At 42.7% G+C, this 21382-nt stretch overlaps 1 protein-coding gene across 30 annotated transcripts in view; it reads right to left on the bottom strand.

Annotated features, from left to right (window-relative positions):
* Positions 1–21382, bottom strand: part of PALM2AKAP2 (PALM2 and AKAP2 fusion) — a 467689-nt gene that overhangs the window by 76461 nt on the left and 369846 nt on the right. The window contains exon 1 of one of the 30 annotated variants that reach the window (XM_070251302.1): positions 10916–11213. The exons of 28 other annotated variants lie outside the window; for them this stretch is intronic. In XM_070251302.1, the coding sequence (XP_070107403.1) occupies positions 10916–10951 (36 nt within the window). In that variant the 5' untranslated portion in view covers positions 10952–11213. Of the gene's footprint in view, positions 1–10915; positions 11214–21382 lie in introns of those variants that run through there. One more of the 30 variants, XM_023628623.2, reaches the window with a different exon arrangement.

Raw genomic sequence — 21382 nt, 5'->3', positions numbered from 1 at the left:
GAAGCACCCGTGTGAAAGTGCTTGACAGCCTCTGTCCGCCTCGTCCCGGCCCATCCCGTGGGGGGCACTGACATAGTCTCCTACCCTCTATTTGTCTTTCAAGCAGACCCAGAAAGTGACGCTGAGAGAGGATTAGCTCCCAGCAAATGTTCTGGATACAATGAGAGGAGCAGGGGACTCAAGTTCTGGACAGACAGTCTTGGCCCTTGGGGCTCTTAGGGAGTGGAGCATACAGGACCCTGGACATGCCAGCAAAAGTCCCAAGGACAACCCGGCACCCTGCATGCCTTGTTCCTTAAGATCTCTGTTTTAGTAAGGTCTGACCCCTAATTTGACAGAAAAAGTTCAAGAGGGGACACATCCACTAGAAAGCCCCATCGTCACATTATGGACCTCAGTTACATGATGGAGGCTTAGCTCTCAAAAGCTTCAACTCCGTGAAATGTTCTTCATAATCCCTATTCACATCTCCAATTCTAGATTTCTGGAAAAGCTCTAATGGAACATCATGTGGATGTCAGGAGGCATCGTGACCTTCTCCAGGCACTCACATCCCCAGAAGCCAGCCTTGGCTCACTCAGCGGAGGCCTTCAGCCTCATGGTAAATCCTCAGACCAGAGTCTTCAAAGTTAGCTGGGAGAATCCACTCCTTTTCCAGGCTGGGGAGTGCCTGGGACAGCCTCACATGTTATTGTCATGTGCCCCGTATAAGAATTGCAGGATGGGGCTGGCCTCATGGCCGAGTGATTAAGTTCACGCTCTGCTTTGGAGGCCCAGGGTTTCACCGGTTCGGATCCTGGGCACGGACATAGCACTGCTCGTCAGGCCACACTGAGGGGGCGTCCCACATGCCACAACTAGAAGGACCCAAAACTAAAAATATCTACATATACAACTATGTTCTGGGGGATTTGGGGAGAAAAAGCAGAGGAAAAAAAAATTAGCTACAGTTGTTAGCTCAGGCATCCTTGTAGTTATTCAGAAGGATGTCTAAAAAGGCTCCTTGACACAACAAATCCTAATAACAATCCTGTTTTTCCAAGAGTGCCCTTGTGGCCTTCAAGGGGCCAGGGAGCAATTTTGGGTGTCTACATACCAGAGGCCAGGTGACACGGTCTTCTGCCTGTCTTTGGCCCAAGGAGCTTCCTATCTGCGACATAGTAGAGGAGTGAAAATTAAGCCACCCATTTCCAGCGCCCTTTCTCAGGCCCCCACCCCAGCCCATGGAAGCAGAGGTCTTTGGGGGAATCACCCTATTATCTGAACCAAAACCTGAGCCCATGTTTTATTAAATGATGCTGCAGAATCTTATGAGAAGATGCCTCCGTTTCCTCCATGTGACTGAGAGGAGCCTAGGTCCAGAGACAAACACTGGAACAAGTAGGCAATTATCAGCTTCCTTCTAGATGGGCGGGGTGGCTGCACAGCCTTCTTCACCACTGTCTTCCTTTCCAGAACAGCAGCAATGCAACCTCCACCTCTCTGGGCCCAGTGCTGCCTATCCTGCCCTTTCAAACCTTAGCCTGGGTTAAGGTCACACGTCTAACCCTTAGGAAGTCAGATTTGGAACAGGCCTGAGGTTGTTTGATGAAGGGACTCTATTACCCAGTTCTCAGTACCTTTCTCGATAAAGCGCTAAGTTAAAAAAAAAAAAAACGTGTGCACTGGCCCCGTGGCCGAGTGTTTAAGTTGGCATGCTCTGCTTCAGTGGCCCAAGGTTTCGCCAGTTCGGATCCTGAGCACAGATGGACATGGCACCGCTCGCTCATCAGGCCATGCTGAGGCGGCGTCCCACATAGCACAACCAGAGGCACTTATAACTAGAATCTACAACTATGTACCGGGGGGCTTTGGGGAGAAGAAGAATTTAAAAAAAATTGGTAACAGCTGTTAGCTCAGGTGCCAATCTTTAAAAGAAAAAAGAAAGAAACCATTTCAAAAAAAAACAATGTGCATTGCACGTGTGAATTGAAAGGCTCTTTTCTTTCCATCCCCTCCCCCTCCATCCTGTTCCTCCAGCTCTCTACTTTCAGGGCTAAATTATATGCCCTTGATGCTACAGTCCTGGAAAAAAAGAGAGAAGGGAGGAGGGGAAGCCAAAAGGTGTTTACCTCTGGGTTTGCTCAGACCCAAAAGGAATGCCCTCTCCATCACAAAAGGGCAAAATTACTACCTTATTACCTGCCAGGTCAGAGCAGTTTCAGGGCAAATCTGATTTACACGGGTAGCTGTAAGTTACAGCCCTATTTTATCATTTTCCATTTTTCAGATGTTTTCTTGGGACTCCTGAACAGATTCATGCAAAGCAAATGAGATTTCATAATAGACTCAGCTACGGTTCCAGCCCCTGGGGGCAAACCTATTCATTAAACGTCGGGTGAGGTAATGCCGCCCATCTGCTAGGAAAAGTCTGTGCTAGGAAAAGTCTGTGCTGCCGGGGCCACCGAAGGCAGAGGTGCTCAAGTCCATCTCGGGGAAAAACATGGGCTGAAGGTCTATGCCTGCCTATGTTCCCTTCCTAAAGATAGTTGCTCAGGACACTCAGAAAAACATTCATAGATGCCTGGAAACTTGAGCCATTTTTTCCTGAGAGTAATTTCACTGGTTCAGGGGAAATCGTTCCCTCTTATCCTGAATACCAGATGTCAGGAGAAGGAAGAAATCCCAGAACAAAGCATATGGCAGAAAAAGCAGGCGGCTAACAGGAACTAAAGGCTGCAGAGCTCTAGTAATAAAAAGCGAAATGGGTTCTATGACCCAGGAAGAAACACCACCATCTTATTTCTAAAACACTCCTCTCTTCTTACGCATTCTGGATCTTTAGATTTAGCTGGGAAATCTCAAGAATGAGTAAGATTTTCTTCACCATGGGGAGAACTTATTATTTTTTCGTAGTAGTGCTAAGTGGGGGTGATTTTTAAACATTCTCCCAGTCTTGCAATAGGTAGCTACAATTCTTTTTTTTCTTCTGTTCTTTTTGCTTCCTTTTTTTCAGAAGCTCTAATTCTTAAATGTCAAAAACTGGGGAATTGAAACTTAACTGAAAAATATCCATTTGCTATCCAGAGCTGGAGTGGGGACAATGCTGGCATATTTATCATAGTGTATTGATAGAGGTATTTATGTAACATATTGGTGTGAAGTCTTGTAAAACACAGAGGTGTGTGGCAGGCGAGGGGAGCCACGAACAGCTGGTGCAGTCGTAGGGCACACCATTATTCCTTCTTAACTTAAGGTCTGGATCTGCACCTCGACAGAAACTGACGTCAGCTTCCAATCTGAACAGCAATCCTCAGTTTATACCTAAGAGTTTGCAAAGAGCTTGGCTTGGGCGCCAGAGGACTTGAGCTCTCGAATCATCTCTGCCACTCACTCACCTTGAGCAAGTCACTCACCTGCTCAGTTTAAAAAGGCAGCGCCTGACACGGAAGAGGCACTCAATTTTCTTTTCATAACAGCTTCATTGAGAGGTAATTCACATGCCATAAAATTCACCCTATTAAAGTATATAATGCAGCGGTTTCTAGGATCTTCACAGACATGCAACCATCACCACTACTCATTTTTGGATGAATGAATGAATCAGAAGTTTCAAGGTAACACGGCTTTAAGTGTCAAGCTGTATTCTTAACATTTTTGTGAAATAATGCTTGTAATGCCCCCTACACATCTATGCAATTGGTACTACGATTATCTCCACTTTCCAGAAAAGTCAACAGAGATTTGGACCCAGGCAGTCCAGCTGCAGAGCCAGCATTCTTAACCAGTTTGAAAATTCTGTCATTCTATTCAAAGAGTCTGACATAGTGAAGTTCCTTATTTATTACATCATGCATGCTATGAATAAAAATAAAATGTCAACAGCTTTCCTTTCCATGTTTATGACAAATTTGCTATCCTGAGTCAAAAAATGTCTCTTTCCCATAAAGTAGCAGGAAGACCACCAGACTGTGCACCCCTTGATGGAGGGGTGCATCGGACTCATTTTTGGGTCCCTAGCACCTGACACTTAGCAGAATCTCTATCAATGACTGACAGGTAGATAAAGAACATTGCCTGCCATGCATTGTACACGGACCACCTAGAAGTCCCCATTGAGGGTGTCCAGAAGGAAGAGCCAGGTGCCTATGGTGGGTTGTCAACTGAAACCAGATCCAAATCACAGCAGCCATCGACAACCGGTACCAAGGGCCCTTGGACCTCAAACTGGCATTAACGCTGCAGTTTTGTTTGGGGAGCAGTAAGAATGAATCAGTCCGGATAAACCAAGGAGAAACACATCAGCCTCTGTACACAGGAGTAGCCTGTAACGGCTCAGCCTTCTCCACTCTAACTGGAAACCAGATTCGAGTATATGCTTTCAGACATCACAGCCTCACTGGTTTGGGGGTTTTTTTTGTTTGAATGTTTGTTGTACATTTACACTGGCAGGGGGAAGGGGAAGACGTAGAAACGTGCTAGTTCAACACCGTGCCCAGCACCAGCCCCAAGAGAGGACAAGAAGCAGCCTGCCCAAGGTGGTCCCACACCAGGAGCTCAATTCTCCTTCCTTCTAAGACTCTTCACAACCATCAGTTTTCCTGGGCAGCGGCCAAATGTTGTGATCCAGTCTATAAAAAAGCAAAATCCAGGATGCCAGTAAACAGCACAAAATGGGGATGGGGTAATGGAAGGGAAGAATTACAATAATGCATTTTCATGCTAAAAAAAGGTCTTCTTCCTCCTCTCCCACTTGCTTTGTGAGCTCCCCAAGAACAAAAAGGCTATTCTCACGCTTGACAGCAGGCCATATGTGATCTGCTTTTGTAGCTCAGGGTCCATATGAAATCCCAGGGTTAAAAGGAAACTCAGCCGGAAGCCTGGGGTGGCTGATGGGAGAGCTGGCCCCTTTCTGTGTCTAAGGCATGCCACCAACCCAAACACAAGCAGCTCAAGTTAAAAGCAGACGTCCCCCAGGATTCTCCCCCACGGGACTCACGGCTAGCAAGACTGTGGAAAGCTAGACTGCAGTGTCCTCTTGTCTGCAGTATTTAATTAATAACAAAGTAGGTTTCCATCCTGCGTCACGTTCAGGATGACCCACTTAGACAGTGTCCCCCATTGACATGGTTTTCAGAGAGGCCTCCAGGAGGATTTTCTGAGGCTTGCTGGCAGCCCCTGGCTCCTAGGCAAAAGTCCCAGGGAAAGAGGGAGCTGCTGCCTTACACAGATGCTCAGCATGAGAAGGATCCAGCAGCCGGAATACAGAAGATTCATTATTTCTGCTCTCAGAATTGTTACTTTCTGATTTCTCTTCTTTCCTGTCAAATTTCACCAATTCAGATCCCCACATACATGGTAGGGCAAGCATAATGGTCAGAAGTGAAGGTAAACATTAGCAGAAGTCTTGGCCAGAAGCAGCTAAAGGATGTGGCCCGGCCACCTACTTTACCATGTAAGATGTAACATTGGACAGTACCCTAGGTATATAGTCTAAAGAATTAAAAGCAAGGACCCAAACAGATACCCATACATTAACGTTCATAGCAGCACTATTCACAATAACCAAAAGATAGAAAAAACCCAAGTGCCCACTGATGGATGAATGGATAAGCAAAATGTGGTACACACACACACACACACACACACACACAGAAATATTATTCAGCCACAAAAAGGAATGAAATTCTGAGACATGATAACAACATGGATGAACTTTAAAAATATTATGTTACATGAAAGAGGCCAGACAAGAAAGAACAAATATTGTATGATTCTGTTTGGGATAATGAAAAAATTCTGGAAATAGATAGTGGCAACTGTTGCATAACCTCATGAGTATATTTAATGGTACTGAATTTTGCCCTTAAAAATGGTTAAAATGGTAAAATTTTATGTTATGTATTTCTTACCACAATATTTTTAAAAAATTAGACGGCAAGGCTCTCAGAGGCTGAGCCCCTGTCTTACCCATCTTTGTGTCTCCAGCACCTCACCTCAGCTCAGAGGAGCCACTTTACCGACGTCTGCCAAACTGACCACTTAGGCAGTAGAACGGTTGTAAAATTAATGCTCATATCAGTCAACAACATACCGCCAACCAGGCATCTCTGATGCCCCAGGATCCAAACCACATTAGAGTTATCATTCTAAGAATTCACAAAATGATCCCCATCTGCAGAAGTAAAAATTCATCCGGTTATATTTCTCCAGAAGCTGCATGTCCATTAACCCTAGAAAAGTCTCATACAGATTTTACTTCTCTTGCTCTGGTGGCTAACTTTGGCATTATAACCTAGGTCATTAACAGAAACATTAAATTGACCCAGATACACATCTATTCGGCACAAGACGATAGACACAGCTCTTGATGAGTCTTAAAAGGCACTATTATTTCATAGAAAATGTACAAATTTGGAAGGGCCCTTTGGGGTAATTTATACCAAAGACCTCAACTAAAGCACAAGGATTAAATTTATTCAACAAATATTTATTGAGCATCTAATCTATGCTAGGGGCCCACCATACAGGGATGTGGTGTTTAGTGGATTTCCTCAGATTCTAAATCTGTAAAAATCAATTCAATCTGAACAGCTTGCCCATTCCTAAAACCACTCATAATCAGAGACAGATTACTCTAATAACAATACTGTAATTTTTAAGAAGTACTATGCTAACACTTTTTTAATTTCTTCCCCCATCTGCTACAGTAAACCCCGAAGCTGTTTTTTTTTAAAGTTTGGCACCTGAGCTACCATCTGTTGTCAACCTTCTTTTTTTTTTCCTTTTTTCCTTCTTCTCCCCAAAGCCCCCCAGTACATAGTCGTATAATCTGGTTATGAGTGCCTCTGGTTGTGCTATGTGGGATGCCACCTCAGTGTGGCCTGATGAGCGGTGCCATGTCCACGCCCAGGATCCGAACCAGCGAAACCCTGGTCCGCCAAAGCGGAGCACACAAACTTAACCCCTCGGCCACGGGGCCGGCCCCCCAAAGCTCTTCTTGCAGAACAGTGAGAATACAAAGGCATTACATTATTCTAAGGTACCTACCGCAAGATGAGTAGGGCCTCTGGTTGCCTTGTTGGAAATGACTCGTCTTTTCTTTGTATTCGTTGGTAACTAAACTAGGAAATATTTCATCTTCTCGTTTATCCAACCATCTTTTAACTACTCTTTCCTGAGGACCTACTCTGCACCAGACATTTTGGTATTAGAGATACAAAGATGCAGATTACATTGATGGACCTCAGACTAGGTGAGAAGATAAGACTCAAAACAGAACCATTGAACGACATGGCAAGTGCAATGGTAACCAGGATTCTCACCTGCAGCACTATTGACATCTTGCCTCAGACATCCTTTGTTGGGGGCTGCCCCATGCATCATAGGATGTTTAGCAGTATCCCTGGCCTCTTCCAACTAGATTCCAGTAGCACCCACTTGTCACGACAATGAAAGATGTCTCCCAACATTGCCAAATGTCACCTTGGGGACAACATAGCCCCCAGCTGAGGGTTGCTAGTAAAGTCCCACACACAAGATATCACAAGAGCACAGAAGAGAGATTCTTAAGCCAGAGAGGCACAGTTAGGGAGTGCTTCTCAGAGAACCTGTCATCTGAACTGAGTCTTCAAGATGAGCAGGAGTAAGCCAGAGAGGGAATCCAGGCAGAGGAGAGAATGACTAGTGAATAAAACAGGGAGGATAACAGTGCCTGGAGTGGGCTCCAAACTACAAACAGGCTGAGGATGTCAATAGGCAATGCACAAGGCAGCAACAGAGGGAGGGGAGGCCAGAGAGGAAGGCAGGGGTCAGGTCACAACGCCATGTTTTAGAATCTGGACTTTACTCTGGAGACAATCACTCACATGATGAAACCAACTAATCTTCATGATTCCTCATCGAATGTTCCTAATGGCATTTCTACCCAAGACAATATTTCTCCTCTTTCAGGAGTGCTAACCAGTGCTGAGTTCTCAGTTGATTGTCAATGTCTGCTATCTTTTTCTCGTCCTGACTCTTTTTCCTTTGATGCCAGCTTCCCAACTTATTGATAGACACAGGACCAGTTTTCCTCAGGTCCCAGCAACCTAACTTAGCAGAGTCCCACAGTCACTCAATTTCCACTATTCTCCTCCAAAAATATTACATCATATCCAGTAAATGAATGTCATCTTACAAGCCAGTGACAGCAGAAAGATCAACCAATCAATAAATCCTGAAAATGTGTATTTGTTTGGAAGGTTAGCCTAGAGTTGATGTTTATAAAGATGATTAATAAACAAATAAATAAATAAACAGGGGCTGGCCCAGTGATGGTTAAGTTCTCGTGCTCCACTTCTGCAGCCCAGGGTTCACGGGTTCAGATCCAGGGCACAGACCTACGCATAGCTCATGAAGCCATGCTGTGGTGGCATCCGTCATACAAAATAGAGGAAGATTGGCACAGATGTCAGCTCAGGGACAATCTTCCTCACCACAAAAGAAATCCAAAAAAACAAACAAAAAAAATCCCAACTGACTACATGGCCTGAATTTCCCTGTAGAGGGAAAGGATGTGTCTGACGTACCACCTCTCAATTTCCCTTAAAGTTTAACTATTCCTTCTGCCCTGTGGTCTAGGGGGGCTGGCATCCCTTCAGCTCCGAGGCTGAGCATGTGACTCAAGCCTGGCCAATCAGAACACTGTGCCTCACACCCCTTCCCCAACCCTCTGGGGCCACAAGGGGCAGGAGAACCAATCAGAGCAAATAACACTCCAGTCTGAGGCTTTGGTTGGAACTGTAAGGAACTGAGAAAAGGGAATTAAAGCCCAGAGCTGCTATCAGTCATCTGGTACCAGAAGGAAAAGCACCCATCAGAGAATGGAACCAATGCACAGGAAAACACAGCTGAATGGGGAGAGAGGGACACAGATGATGTGTCATTTGAACACCTGGATCCTGCCATGCCTGAAGCCTATCCCTGTATCTTTCAGTGATTTGAGCCATTAAATTCCCCTTTGTAAGCCAGTTTGAGTTATACAGTCCTTGCTTCTAGCCGCATTGCACTTCCCTTAAAACCACACAGAACCAAATTTACATAAAAATATAAACCTAAACTGCAAAAAAAAACCTTTTTCATTTTTAGTATATTACTTTTACTAATTACAGTTATTACAAATTTCTTCAGTTATTTTTTATATATTATAGACTACATTATGACATTCTAACCCACTAATTAAAATATGAAGAAATAACTAATCAGATAGTGCAATTCTCTCATTTATAACTCTTTGAAAAAAGAGTCAGTAAATCAGATCCTGCTTTTAACGTCTCCCTCAGCTCTATGCACGGCAAGTGTCAGACACGGCTGTGTTGTTAGTTACAAAATGGTTTGGCTCCATCTTCGGAAGTAAGAATAGGGGCCGGACCAGTGGCGTAGCGCTTAAGTTCGCGCTCTCCACTTCAGCAGCCCAGAGTTCACCCATTTGGATCCTGGGTGCAGACCTATACACTGCTCATCAGGCTATGCTGAGGTGGCATGCCACATAGAGGAACTAAAAGGACTTCCAACTAGGATATACAACTAGGTACTGGGGCTTTGGGGAGAAAAAACAAAAAGGAAGATTGGCCATAGATGTTAGCTCAGGGCCAATCTTCCTCACCAAAAAGCATACCTTAAAAAAGAAAATTAAATTAAAAAAATTTAAAAAAGAAGTAATACTCAAACGTGCCAACAGAAATTCGAAACAAAACATTTTTTCGTTTGTGGCATAATAATTATTTGTGGGATAATCGAACCACTCTGTATGTTGACTGTGGCGCTAAATCAAACGGATCCTCAGCTGCATGAATTTGTCCAAACTCATCAACTGCAGGGAGAAAGGGTGGGGTTTACCGTGTGTAAATTAAAAAATGAGCAAATCTTAAGGATAAAAAATATCCACTTTATATATATAATATCAACCACATAAAACCATCTTGGATCAGAAAAGCAACAAAGATCACACACGTTACCTTACCAATTGGCACATGCAAATTTGAGGAATTCTGAAAATGAAGACGACTCTCTCGAATTAAGAGGATGCTTTCTAACAGCCTGTATGGACGACGGGCAATACCTGATCTCTGTGACCTTGAAAAGTTCAAGTGTGCTGCCCCAGGCTTCCTGTCTCGACTTCACTATCACTGTAGTGATATAGACAAGATTGCACAATATCTCCACCACTCTTGGACTTGGGCTACAAAATTGTCCCTGCGGAATAGAGAATGCCAGGCCAGAAGTGGGTCCGAAAGGAAGGTCATATAATAGTTTTCAAAGCCTAAGGAGGAAATACTTTAGCTTTACACCCGTGCCTATCTACCTTGCCAATGTGTTCAAGGTCAGTGGCAAATAATTTGACCAGATTTTAAAGTATGATATGATTACCTTTCATGTATTCCACAGCTTATGAATTGCACACCTAATTTCCCAGCAATGCATCTGAAATCATTACTAACTGGTTTAGAAATAATTATAGCATTCAATCATCAGGTAAATATCCCAGAGAACATTTCTACTTAAGCTTTGCCTCCCTTAGAAGAAAAGTGTTCTAGAAACGGGAGGTCCTAAGGTATCGCAGTAATTACTAGGGAAAGGGAAATCATTTCCAACGAAGTCGGAACTTAGAACAGAATAGCATTTTTACAGCCTGAGAGCTATTCTACTTTACCCTTCTTAAAGCAAAGTTGGCCACAGAAACACACTATTAGCTATTTAGAACTCCCGGTGCCTGAAATGTCAGCGATGTACATTTTCTTTCAGGGTGAGTCCAATGCCTTGTGCCCATAAAAGTAATTTCCCTCAAGAACAATGGGAAATGTGCCTTAATGGGCTGGAGGCAGGGAGGGTGTGAGTTCCCTCAGGGGCACCCAGCAGATCTCCACAATAAAAGTAAGGAACCCATGAGACCTACCGTGAGGAAAGAGAACAGCATCCAGGTCGCAATCATGACCTGCTCTACTCAGCTACAACCTGAGCTTGAGAACCAGCTGCTCCTAAAACTTCGCCCAGGTTTCCCTTTCCTCGGTCGGACATCCGATGGAAGGACACAGCCCTCTGCCGGGTCACAGCGTTTCAGGCGAAGCGGGACGGGGCCGGCCTCCTGTGCGCACACGTACCTTGTGGACGCTGCCCCAGGAAACACACAGGCTGCAACGTGACCCGGCCCGACTTCTCCGGTTCAAAGCTACAGTCTGGAACCGCGTTAGGGCCTTCAAGGGCAAATGAAACACGAGTCGAGTGTATTTATTTTTACACAGCTACTAATTATCAGATTACATTTTATCAGATCAATTATGATTCAACAAATGCTAGCTGTTAGTGCAATTCAAATGTAATGGGATAACAAGCCCCGAGGAAGCCGTGGGCACTTGAGTTTTGTTTTTTTTTTTTAAAGTCACGATGGTTTATTTTATAATCCAAACCCCAGAGAGTGACCTTCAAGACTTCTTCCTCCTGAAAAGCCGCTGGCTGGGCACAATAAGGAGAGTCAATGGACACTGTGTTTACAGTAAAGACAAGTAACTACTGGTTCAAACAAAGGCACCTTCACAAAGAAAGGAAGAAAACCTGTTTAGCAGAGAGGCAGGCAAAAAAGGGAAGAGCATTTCATGAAAAGCGATACGAAATGAAGTCAAGACACCAATGCCCCTGTTCACGGAATAAGAATATAATTCCAGCCTCCTCAGACACACAAAAGTCAAAATCCTACTTTTACTAAGAACTTTATTAAGAAGGATTTTGTTTTAAAGCTTGTCCTGTGTTTAAGAGACTAAATCCACAAGATTAGTCCTAGCTCTAGCGGGAATGAGCTGTGTCAGGTGTGGGGCAAAGGGCAGTGATGGAGACAGACAGGATGCCCCACCCTTTGGGTGCTCACCTCCTCCTGAAAGAAACAGACACATCAATGGTACTAAGATGATGCATTAGCTCTGAGACTCTGTGAGGTGGGCTTGTACCGGTGCTATGAGAGCACAAAAGCAGACGCCTCACTCAGCCTGGGGTAGTCAGGGAAGGCTTCCCGGAGGAAGGGCTGACGAAGCTGAATGTTGATGGGGGATAGAGTTAGGATTGTCATGGCAATAGTGGTTGGGGGTTAGGAGTGACAAAGAGCTGGGGAATGGCTATTCTAGGCAGGAAGAATGACAAGAACAGAGACAGGCATGAAATGGCATGCTGTTCACAGAGAACTGCAAGTACTTTGGCTTTACTGGAGCATAAAGAGTGAGGTCTGGAGTGGCAAGAAATAAGGCTAAAGAAATGCATGGATGGTGAAATCATAGATTGTATAGGCCTTGAATGCCAGTAATTTGTGGTTTTATTCTTAGGGCAAAGGACGAGAGGCTTTAAGAAGAAGGATGAAATGGCTTATCTGTTTTTTAATGATCTTCATGATCCTAGAGATACATTGGTGGTGAAGAAACCATAAAAGGGCGTAACACTTGAGACAAACACGCTATATAGGACAGGGATGGAAAATACTGCCCGGTGGTGTCAACTCGGCCAAAAGTGCTATGGCTGCCAAAGACAGGCTGATGCAGTCACAGCACTGGACTGACTTTATGACCTAATGCGTGTGCACACACCCACACAAGCACACACACCTGTGGGGTCAGGAGCCCAAGGGCCATGGAACAACAGGAACAATCAGCCACAGCAAGAAATGCCATCTTTGAAGTTCAGGAAATGGTAGCCAAGGCATTCTCTGCAGCTTTTCAAGAACTGTCTCTAAGTGGGTCTGGTCAACGATGCTTGCTTTAGGGGCCAGCCCGGTGGCACAGCGGTTAGGTTCGCACTTTCTGCTTCGGCGGCCCGGGGTTCGCCACTTTGGATCCCGGGTGCAGACCTGTGCATATCTTATCAAGCCACACTGTGGGAGGCATCCCACATATAAAGTAGAGGAAGATGGGCATGGATGTTTGCTCAGGGCCAGTCTTCCTCAGCAAAAAGAGGAGGATTGGCAGCAGATGTTAACCCAGGGCTAATCTTCCTCAAAAACAAAAAAACAAACAACAACAACAACAAAAGAAGGCCTGCTTTAGATTCAAATCCAGCAAACATTTATTTAGCGCCTACTGTGTGCTGGGTGCTCTCACAAACATGATCTCCTTCAATAATCACAGTAATAAACACATCTCTTAGCAAGATTAAAAACTCTTTATACTACCCACACATCTGCCATTAGATGATTTTGCTGTTTTTACATTTTAGTTTATGTTTTTCTTCATTAGATAAAAATATGCACAGCATGCACACAGTTTTTAAAAATCAAATGGTGGTTTAAGCATTAAACTGTCAAAACAGTTGTCGCCTTTCGTCCCGCTCCTCAGTCTTACACCACTTTCACCTTTTTTCTAGTTATTTCTCAGGGTATTTGCCACTATTCTCTAAATAAGATGTTTAGGTTATGTTGCTTTTTTAAAAAAATCAATTATAGCTATTATATCTATTGACTTCTCTTCTGCCTGTTCTCCCAGTATTTTTATATACTTCACAACTTCTGCCTAATTATTCTTCAATGTTTACATCATTAGGATCATGGAAATTTTGTACACTGCTGACCTGAAAAGTACATTATAATTACATTTTCTTGTCTAATTTTACGTTTTACCTCTGGCGTTATAATTATCTCATTTTTCCCCAATTCTTAGTTTTCTATGCACATACTAATAACTCTTTGCACAACTCCAAAAGGTCTGTAAAATCACCCAATAGCAGTTTCTAAACAGTTGAGTTCATCAGAAGACCTGCCAGTTCCACTGTGTCCCACAGCCCCTTGGCTTCCTGCTCTGGTCTTGCCTCACTGATCACCAGACTTCACTTTCCACTCTCCTGAGCCAGGATCCCTGATTTTCTGCATGCCTTCTGGGTTTTTTTATTTACTCCCTCATTTTGCTGGAGCATTTCCTCCGGTATCTTTTTTCTTTTTTCCTTTCCTCACACTCTGTTTTTTAATAACTATTTTTATTAAAGTTATATAGGCACAAAATTTAAAGTGCCTAATAGTTCTATAGATTTTCTAGAATACATCAATCCCTTCACACCATCCCCTCACCCCATTTCCCTCCAATCCTTCCTCCCAAGAAGTAAGCACTTGATCCTTATATTGCTTCTTTGTGCTTTTTCAGTTGTTGGCACTATTTATTGACTTCTCAATATGGAAAATGAGGATTTCATGATTTTTCCTATCTATGTCCTCATCACACAAATGAACGTTCCCCACACCCCATCCTCCCAATATAATTATACTGAAACTTTTTAAGATCAGTATTCTTATGATTACATAACACCACTTTCAGCAGCACCATGTGGTAAACTAGGGTGGCTCTTCCTTTCCTGAACATCTTACTGTTTTCTCCAAAGTTGACAACAATCCTTTCCCTCCTTTACTTAGTATTTTATATACTTCTCACTAATTCAAGCCCCAAATTTTAATCATGTCTCTAAATCTCACGACACTGAGAGCCATCAAATATTCTATCAATTCCACCTTAGGAAAGGAATCACTTCCTGAGCCTCTGACACACGCTGGGAGCACAGCTGTGGTGCTGGGATTTCCCACCGTCGACACCTAGAAATTTCCTTTGCCACTTTCACGCTGGATCTCCTACTTCCTGTATCAATTGTGGTTTTCTTTCCTGGTTTATTCCCTTATTTTAGTAGAGCACCTCCTCCAGCTGCTTCCTGAAGACCTGAATGTCTGAAAATGTCATTATTCTATGCTCACACTTGATGAAGAGTTTGGCTATAAAGTCTGAATTAACTACAAGAGTTTAGCTATAAAGTTCTAGCTTTAAAATCATCTTCCTCCAGACTACTAAAGGCATTGCCCCATTACCTTCTAGCTGCCGAGAAGTTCCTGGGCTTTGCCCCTGATCTATTTTTCTTCCCCTGGAAGCTTATATGATCTTCTCTTTGCCACCAATGAAATTTTTAAATAAAACTTTGGAAGATAGAAAGCAGACACAGAAGCAGTGAGAGAAAAAAAAAAAAACTTTGCAGGCCTGAAAAAACAGAATTCTAAGCTGTCAGTGGGGAAGGCCGGGAGCCAACCAATTCATATAAAAGGCTCAGAAATGTTTTGACATTCTTAAAACAGACCAGCCCTCCTGATTTTAGCCAAACATCCCCTTCAGCTTCGTGCCGTTCCTACTGTCTCCTCTCCTGTTATCCTTGTGTTTGTGGATTTATGCCTTTAAAAAAAACTCCCGTACGTGAAATAAGCCAGCCACAGAAGGATAAATACCATCAGATTCTACTTACATGAGGTACCTGGAGTAGTCAAGCCCCTACAGACAGAAAGTAGAACAGTCATTGTCAGGGGCTTTAGAGATGGATGCAGAGTTGGGTCTAATGGGCACAGGGTTTCAGTTTGAGAAGATGGAAAAGTTCTGGAGATGGGCAGTGGTGATGGTTGCACAACAAGGTGAGTGTACTTTAAACTACTAAATGGTACACTTTAAAATTGCTAAAATGGGAAATTTTATGTTATATATATTTTACCACAATAAAACAAAAACAAACCTCCCTTTCCATCACTTTAATGTGGTTTTATTTGGTAGGGGACAAAAGTAGATGGCTGTGTTCAATCTACTATCTTCATGCAGAAGTCTTTTGCAGATAAGATTTTTTTTTCCTTTCATTCTATTCTTTAGGCCAGATTAGTAGCTCTAAACTTTAGGGTATATAAGAATTATTGGGGGGGCCGGCCCCGTGCCTAGTGGTTAAGTTCACACGCTCCACTTTGGTGGCCCAGGGTCCACCAGTTCAGATCCTGGGCATGGACCTCCACACTGCTCATCAAGCCATGCTGTGGTGGCGTCCCACATAGAAGAATCAGAATAACCTACAACTAGGATACACAACTATGTACTGGGGCTTTGGGGAAGAAAAAAAAAGCATGAATTATTGTGAAGGGTTACAGACCCAAAACCATATGTTGTTTCCATGTACCGCACTTTACAAGTGATTTCAAGGCGGACTTTCACTATGCTGGTTTTCACCTCTTTAGAGCCTGACCCTTCCATGTTTAAGACTCTACTTTGGGCTATATCAACAAAAGTTGAAAACGAAGAGCCAGAGAAGTGGCATTCTGGACTAGAACACAGGTTCCTTTCTTGATTCCACGTATTAAGCAGGTTGAGGTTAGAGATGAAGGGCTGTAAATATCAAATGAAACACAGGTGGAGGAAGGGGGGCCCAGTGAAGATGGGTGGGTGGGCTGAGGGATATGGAGTGAGCACGAAAACATTCCTTCAAATCTCTACTATGTGCAGGGCTGTCATGGGAAAGAGGGACCGTATAGATTCTGCGAGACCCTCAACAAGGAGGAAGCTCATGGAGAGAAGCCAATGTGAGACTCCACTTCAGTAAACGGAAGAATTTTCTGTCACTTGGGCACTGCCCAAACATAGATGGGGCTGCCACTGGAAAATGAGGCCCTCGTTGTCGGCAGAAAGACCCCTTGGGAAGGGGATACTGTGGCTAGACTAGCTGACCTTGAAAGCTCTTTCAGTCCTGGGGTTGTCTGTGAAAAGCTTCATGTCCACAGGACATTCGCCCGGGCAGTAAACACAACGCAGTGCCCTGCCAAGCCAGAGGGGAAACGTGCTGCGTCTATTCTAAGAACACAATCCACTAAGAAAAACAGGTTCCTAAGAAAAGGAGTACATGATTACAGGCAACACGCAGGCCACAGTTCTATTCCCACCCTTGCCTGCCCCAAATGTCTCTTTAACAATGTAAATTTCAAAACGCAAACAACAGTAATTCTCAATGAAATGCTCTGGTGCAAGTTGTGAATATTTTCTTCCCTAAGATAAATGTCTTTGGACTCATCACTTTTCAGCAAGAGGAAAACCTCCAACTTGAGCTAATTTCACTGATATTTCAAAATACACATTTTCTAGCAAGCTTTGGAAAATTACGTGTCAGAAGGATGACCTTCTCTTATTCATTAAAAAGTGCATATTCTTTCTGTGACACTCCCAAAGCAAGAACGGCGTGTTACCAGGTACCTCTTTCTACTTCCTGCATTCATTTTAAATATGCATCTTTCATTCACTCTCAGGAAAAGTACAAAAGACTATAACACGAACCACAGATTCTTGAACTTTCGTTTATTGCTTTCCTGAGAAGCTCAAAACACTAAATATTCAGCTTATCCAATTCTTTCTAAATTACTAGTAGGCACAGCTTTTATAGATGAGGGGATCAGAAAAATCACTAGGGATGTCAGCACCATAAGCACAAGCTTCCCGTGTCTGATCGCAACCATGAGATCGTGTGCCACACAACATTCTACATTGTGCTTCCCCTCTCTTATCCTATCTGACATCACACCTCTATAGTTTTGATATTCTACAATTATCAATCTTATCGGCAACTTCTACTGAATCTTCTCCTAATGGCATAAGGCACAGAGATGAAAATCAATGGACTATATGGTTTTTTCCTCCCCAAAGTTTTCTTTCTATCTGGAAAACTGAAGACACTGAAGACCTTGTCTGCCAATTTCCACTGGAAACCACTGGTCCCCCTTTTGGGATGCACCAGGATAATGTGGTGACGTGTTACTCGTTTATATCCCCAGGGCTGCCTAGCACGGTGCCTTACAGGTGGCAGCTGCCAAATGTATGTATGTTCATGAAACTGAATGCTGCAGAGAGACAGAACAAAGGTACTTTTTGAGATAGGGAACCTCAACCTTCCAATCAAAGTCTGTACTCTCTCCTGGGAAGCAACAAGTACAGAGAGACAGACGCAGCGCAAGGCTGTACGTCCTCAAGAGATGACAGTGCTGCTTCATGCGTTGGCTGAATCACAATGAGTTTTTTTCCCCAAGTCCCTTCCATACTAATCCTTGTGTAAAAACCCGGAGGGATTGAAGATTAACCTAACATCTCAGCTTGAAGATGAAAATAAGCCACATGTCCTCACTCCTCGCTGTACATCAGAAAGGCTATTTGCTTCCTGTCGGATGAAATGTTGGCCATAGCCAGGAGATTCGGAGGCACTTCATCAAATTCTACAAATGGGAAATAACGTTTCTTGGCAGGCTTATATAGAATAATCATGGAGGGCAATAAAATACTGATTTTAGAAAAAGACATCTTTATTCAGCCAAGATCAAGCTGCCCAGGGCAGTATTTCAAATTAACTACTTAAGTTTCCTAAAATTAGTAGTCATATGGGGTTGCTATTATTGGACATGCTCATGGACAAAGTACAGCTAAATGGATTTCTGTCTGAAGGTCAAGAGGCCACCACTGCCATTTTCCACACCATAAGGAATATTCCAGGAGCAAATGCCCCATGTGTATCCACAGGCTGGCTCTTCTCTAGATTCCAAAGGGTTGTTTACTTTTGAAAGAACAAATGTGTCCTCGGCCATTATTTTTTTAAGTTTTTGAGTCAACAGTAGTACAAATGCACAAGTGAGAAGTCTTTCTAATTAAAACAAAAGCTGTCTAAATCCCCAAAGAGAGTTTTTACTGAAAATTACCCTCAGTGCAAGAGAATAAAAATAAAATAACAAATTTTGATATATAATGAACACTAAGAGTATCTGAAAATATTTTTTTAATCTACATCTGGGGAGAAAAGCTCTTTTGCCAATCTGCTTTTAATGTCATTTCAGAAAGACGTGAAACAGAAACAAAACTAAACTAAAATTTCAGAGCTGCTAAACAAGCCAAAATCATTTTTTTTATAATATAGGAATACAAAACTTTAGAAAACTTCATCACAGGAAAAGACAGACTGATAGAAGAAGCTCTTATGTGTTTAGCAAGCAGTGACCAAGTACTTAATACGCGCCAGGCTTAAGCTTCTGGAGTGTTCTTTACCATGTCTAAGAATTCAGAAGAAGGTCCTTGGGTGGCCAATATTGAAATGTACATGCCCCCCACCAGAAATGCACTAATTGTCTAAATCCGGGCTTGATAAAGACAGCCCACACAGGAGCCAAATCTGGTCGCTACCAGTTCTTGCAAATAAGGTTTTCCTGGTACAGCCACGCCCATTCATTTATTTAGCGTCTAAGGCTGCTTTCAAGGTCCACCAGCAGAGTGGAGTAATTGCAAGAGACCATATGGCCCACAAATCCTAAAATATTTACGGTCTGCTCTTTACAGAAAATGTTTGTGATGCCTGGTCTATTTCAAGACATATCTGTAGGCCGACCCTGGAGTTTACTCAACATTGGCTTTGGACTTCCACGCACAGAGTTATGAAACAGGCAGTGGACCTCAGGAAAAGAGGCCTGCCCTGTGAGTCAGAGAACTGAGACGAATGCCCGGCCTCCCCGTGTGCTGGCCACAAAGCCTCGGTGGTTCAGAGAACCTCTCTGACTCTAGAGTTTCCTGTCTGTCAAATAGAAGAACTAACCCCTGGCTTGCCTACCTCACGAGATGTGAAAGTGATCGTGGCCACTGTAAAGCACAGCGTCAAAGTGAATGGACCGTTACAGTAATTATGAAAACAAACATAAAATATGTGCTTAGAAGGTGCTGAGTACCGTGCTAAGTGCTTTCTATGTGTTATCTCATCTAGTCCTCATAACTACCCTATTCGATAGGGACCATTACAATCTCCCTTTTACAGATAAAGGAACCAAGGCTCAGAGAGGTTAAGGGATTTGCCCCTTGTCACACAGCAAGTAAGTAGTGAAGCTGAGACTCAAACTCAAGAGTGTCAGACTCCAGAGCTTATGCAATTAACTAGGAGCACAGATTCCCAAAACTCCAACCCACTGAGTGAGATCTACCAGATCTATCCACTTCCTTGAAGAAACGACCACTGGAATCGTTTCTGAGACACGTGCTGTGCCTGGGCCTGGCCCTGGGGTGCTACGTACCTACGGTCTGCGTGACAGCCTCACTCATGAGCTAGAGATTAAGAATTGCCCATAAGATAAACGTTAAAGCTTTCTCAATTCAGGCAGCAAAAGGGAGCCCCAGGCAATGATACAGTCATGTCACCTGGAAAGGGTGCTAGGATCAAGTTCAAATTAACACATAACCCATAAACATTGGCTTGCCTATGCATCTCAGAGGCAGCCCCCGCTGTGTTAGCTTCTCTATGCTTCTAACCATCGTGTATGCATAAGTCAGGCCCCTGCATTTTTGCTTAACAAAGCACATCTAACGAAAATATTAGAAAAAACTTAAAAATAGTAACAACACAGCAGATATTCCATAGGTCTTTATTTTATATTCCCGGGTTTCAAAAATGGCAATTTTAATTTGGTAACTTGTGAGATTTCATTACTGTCCGTTTCACCCTTCTGAAAAGCAATCTGGAAATTCGTCTCAGGGGTCTTCATACCCAGGCCAATTTACCCAGTGTTTTCATTTCCAGGATTCTATTGGATGGAAATAATCAGGGATGCTTACCAAAATGTAAGTATAGGGATGGTCATTGCAATATTATTTATAAAGGCAAACATCTGGAAGCCAGTAAACTACCCTGCATAAACCATATCTAAGTAAACTTCAGTGGAATATTTTGTAGCTATTAATGACCATGTGTAGATAACAGAATAATCCACACGGAGGACATTGTCCAGACTCTCCGCAAACGTCCCTGTCAAGAAAAGGGCTGAGGAGCTTTTCCAGGTTAAAGGAAGCTCAGGAGATGTGACATCTAAACGATCCTGGATTGGATCCTGGTTTGGGGGTAAAAGCAAAATTGCTATAAAGGGCATTTGGGAGAAAATTGGCAACATTTGAAAATGGAGTTTATATTAGATGTTAGTACTGTATCAACGTCAAATTTCCTGAATTAAAACTTTATCATGACTATATAATATAAAATATAAATATAATATAAATATATATATAATATAACATATAATATAAATAATATAAATATAAATATAATATAAAAGGACATGATGTCTGCAACTTATTTTTAAATGGTTCAGAAAAAATCCTATTAAAATTATATATAATATATAATGTGTATAATATACAGACATTATATATATAAATTCATATACGTATGAGTATGAAGAGAAAGAGAAAGCAACTATGGGAAACGTTAACAAACGGTAAAGGGAACACAAAAATTCTTTGTACTATTCTTGCAACACCTTTGTAAGTTTAAAATTATGTTAAAATAAAAAGCTAAAAAGTGTCTGCAATTTTGTTACATGGGAAAATACTTATGCTATAATGAGTAAAAACATTAGGATACAAAACTATACATTCAACATGATGTCTCAAGAATAGGGCAGTTTAAAAAATATATGTTAGAAAGAAAGAAACCTAAATGTTACCAGTGACGTGTTGTTTCTGAGTGAGACTGTATTTGAACTTTATCTTCTTTTTATTCTTTTTATACTTTTTTGTGTATCTACAATTTTTACAGTAAATATGTA

This window comes from Equus caballus, chromosome 25 (assembly GCF_041296265.1).
Source record: "Equus caballus isolate H_3958 breed thoroughbred chromosome 25, TB-T2T, whole genome shotgun sequence".
NCBI classification, from domain to species: Eukaryota; Metazoa; Chordata; class Mammalia; order Perissodactyla; family Equidae; genus Equus; species Equus caballus.
The sequence above is the reverse complement of the archived record's forward strand: the minus strand, read 5'-3'. Positions and strand labels throughout refer to the sequence as shown.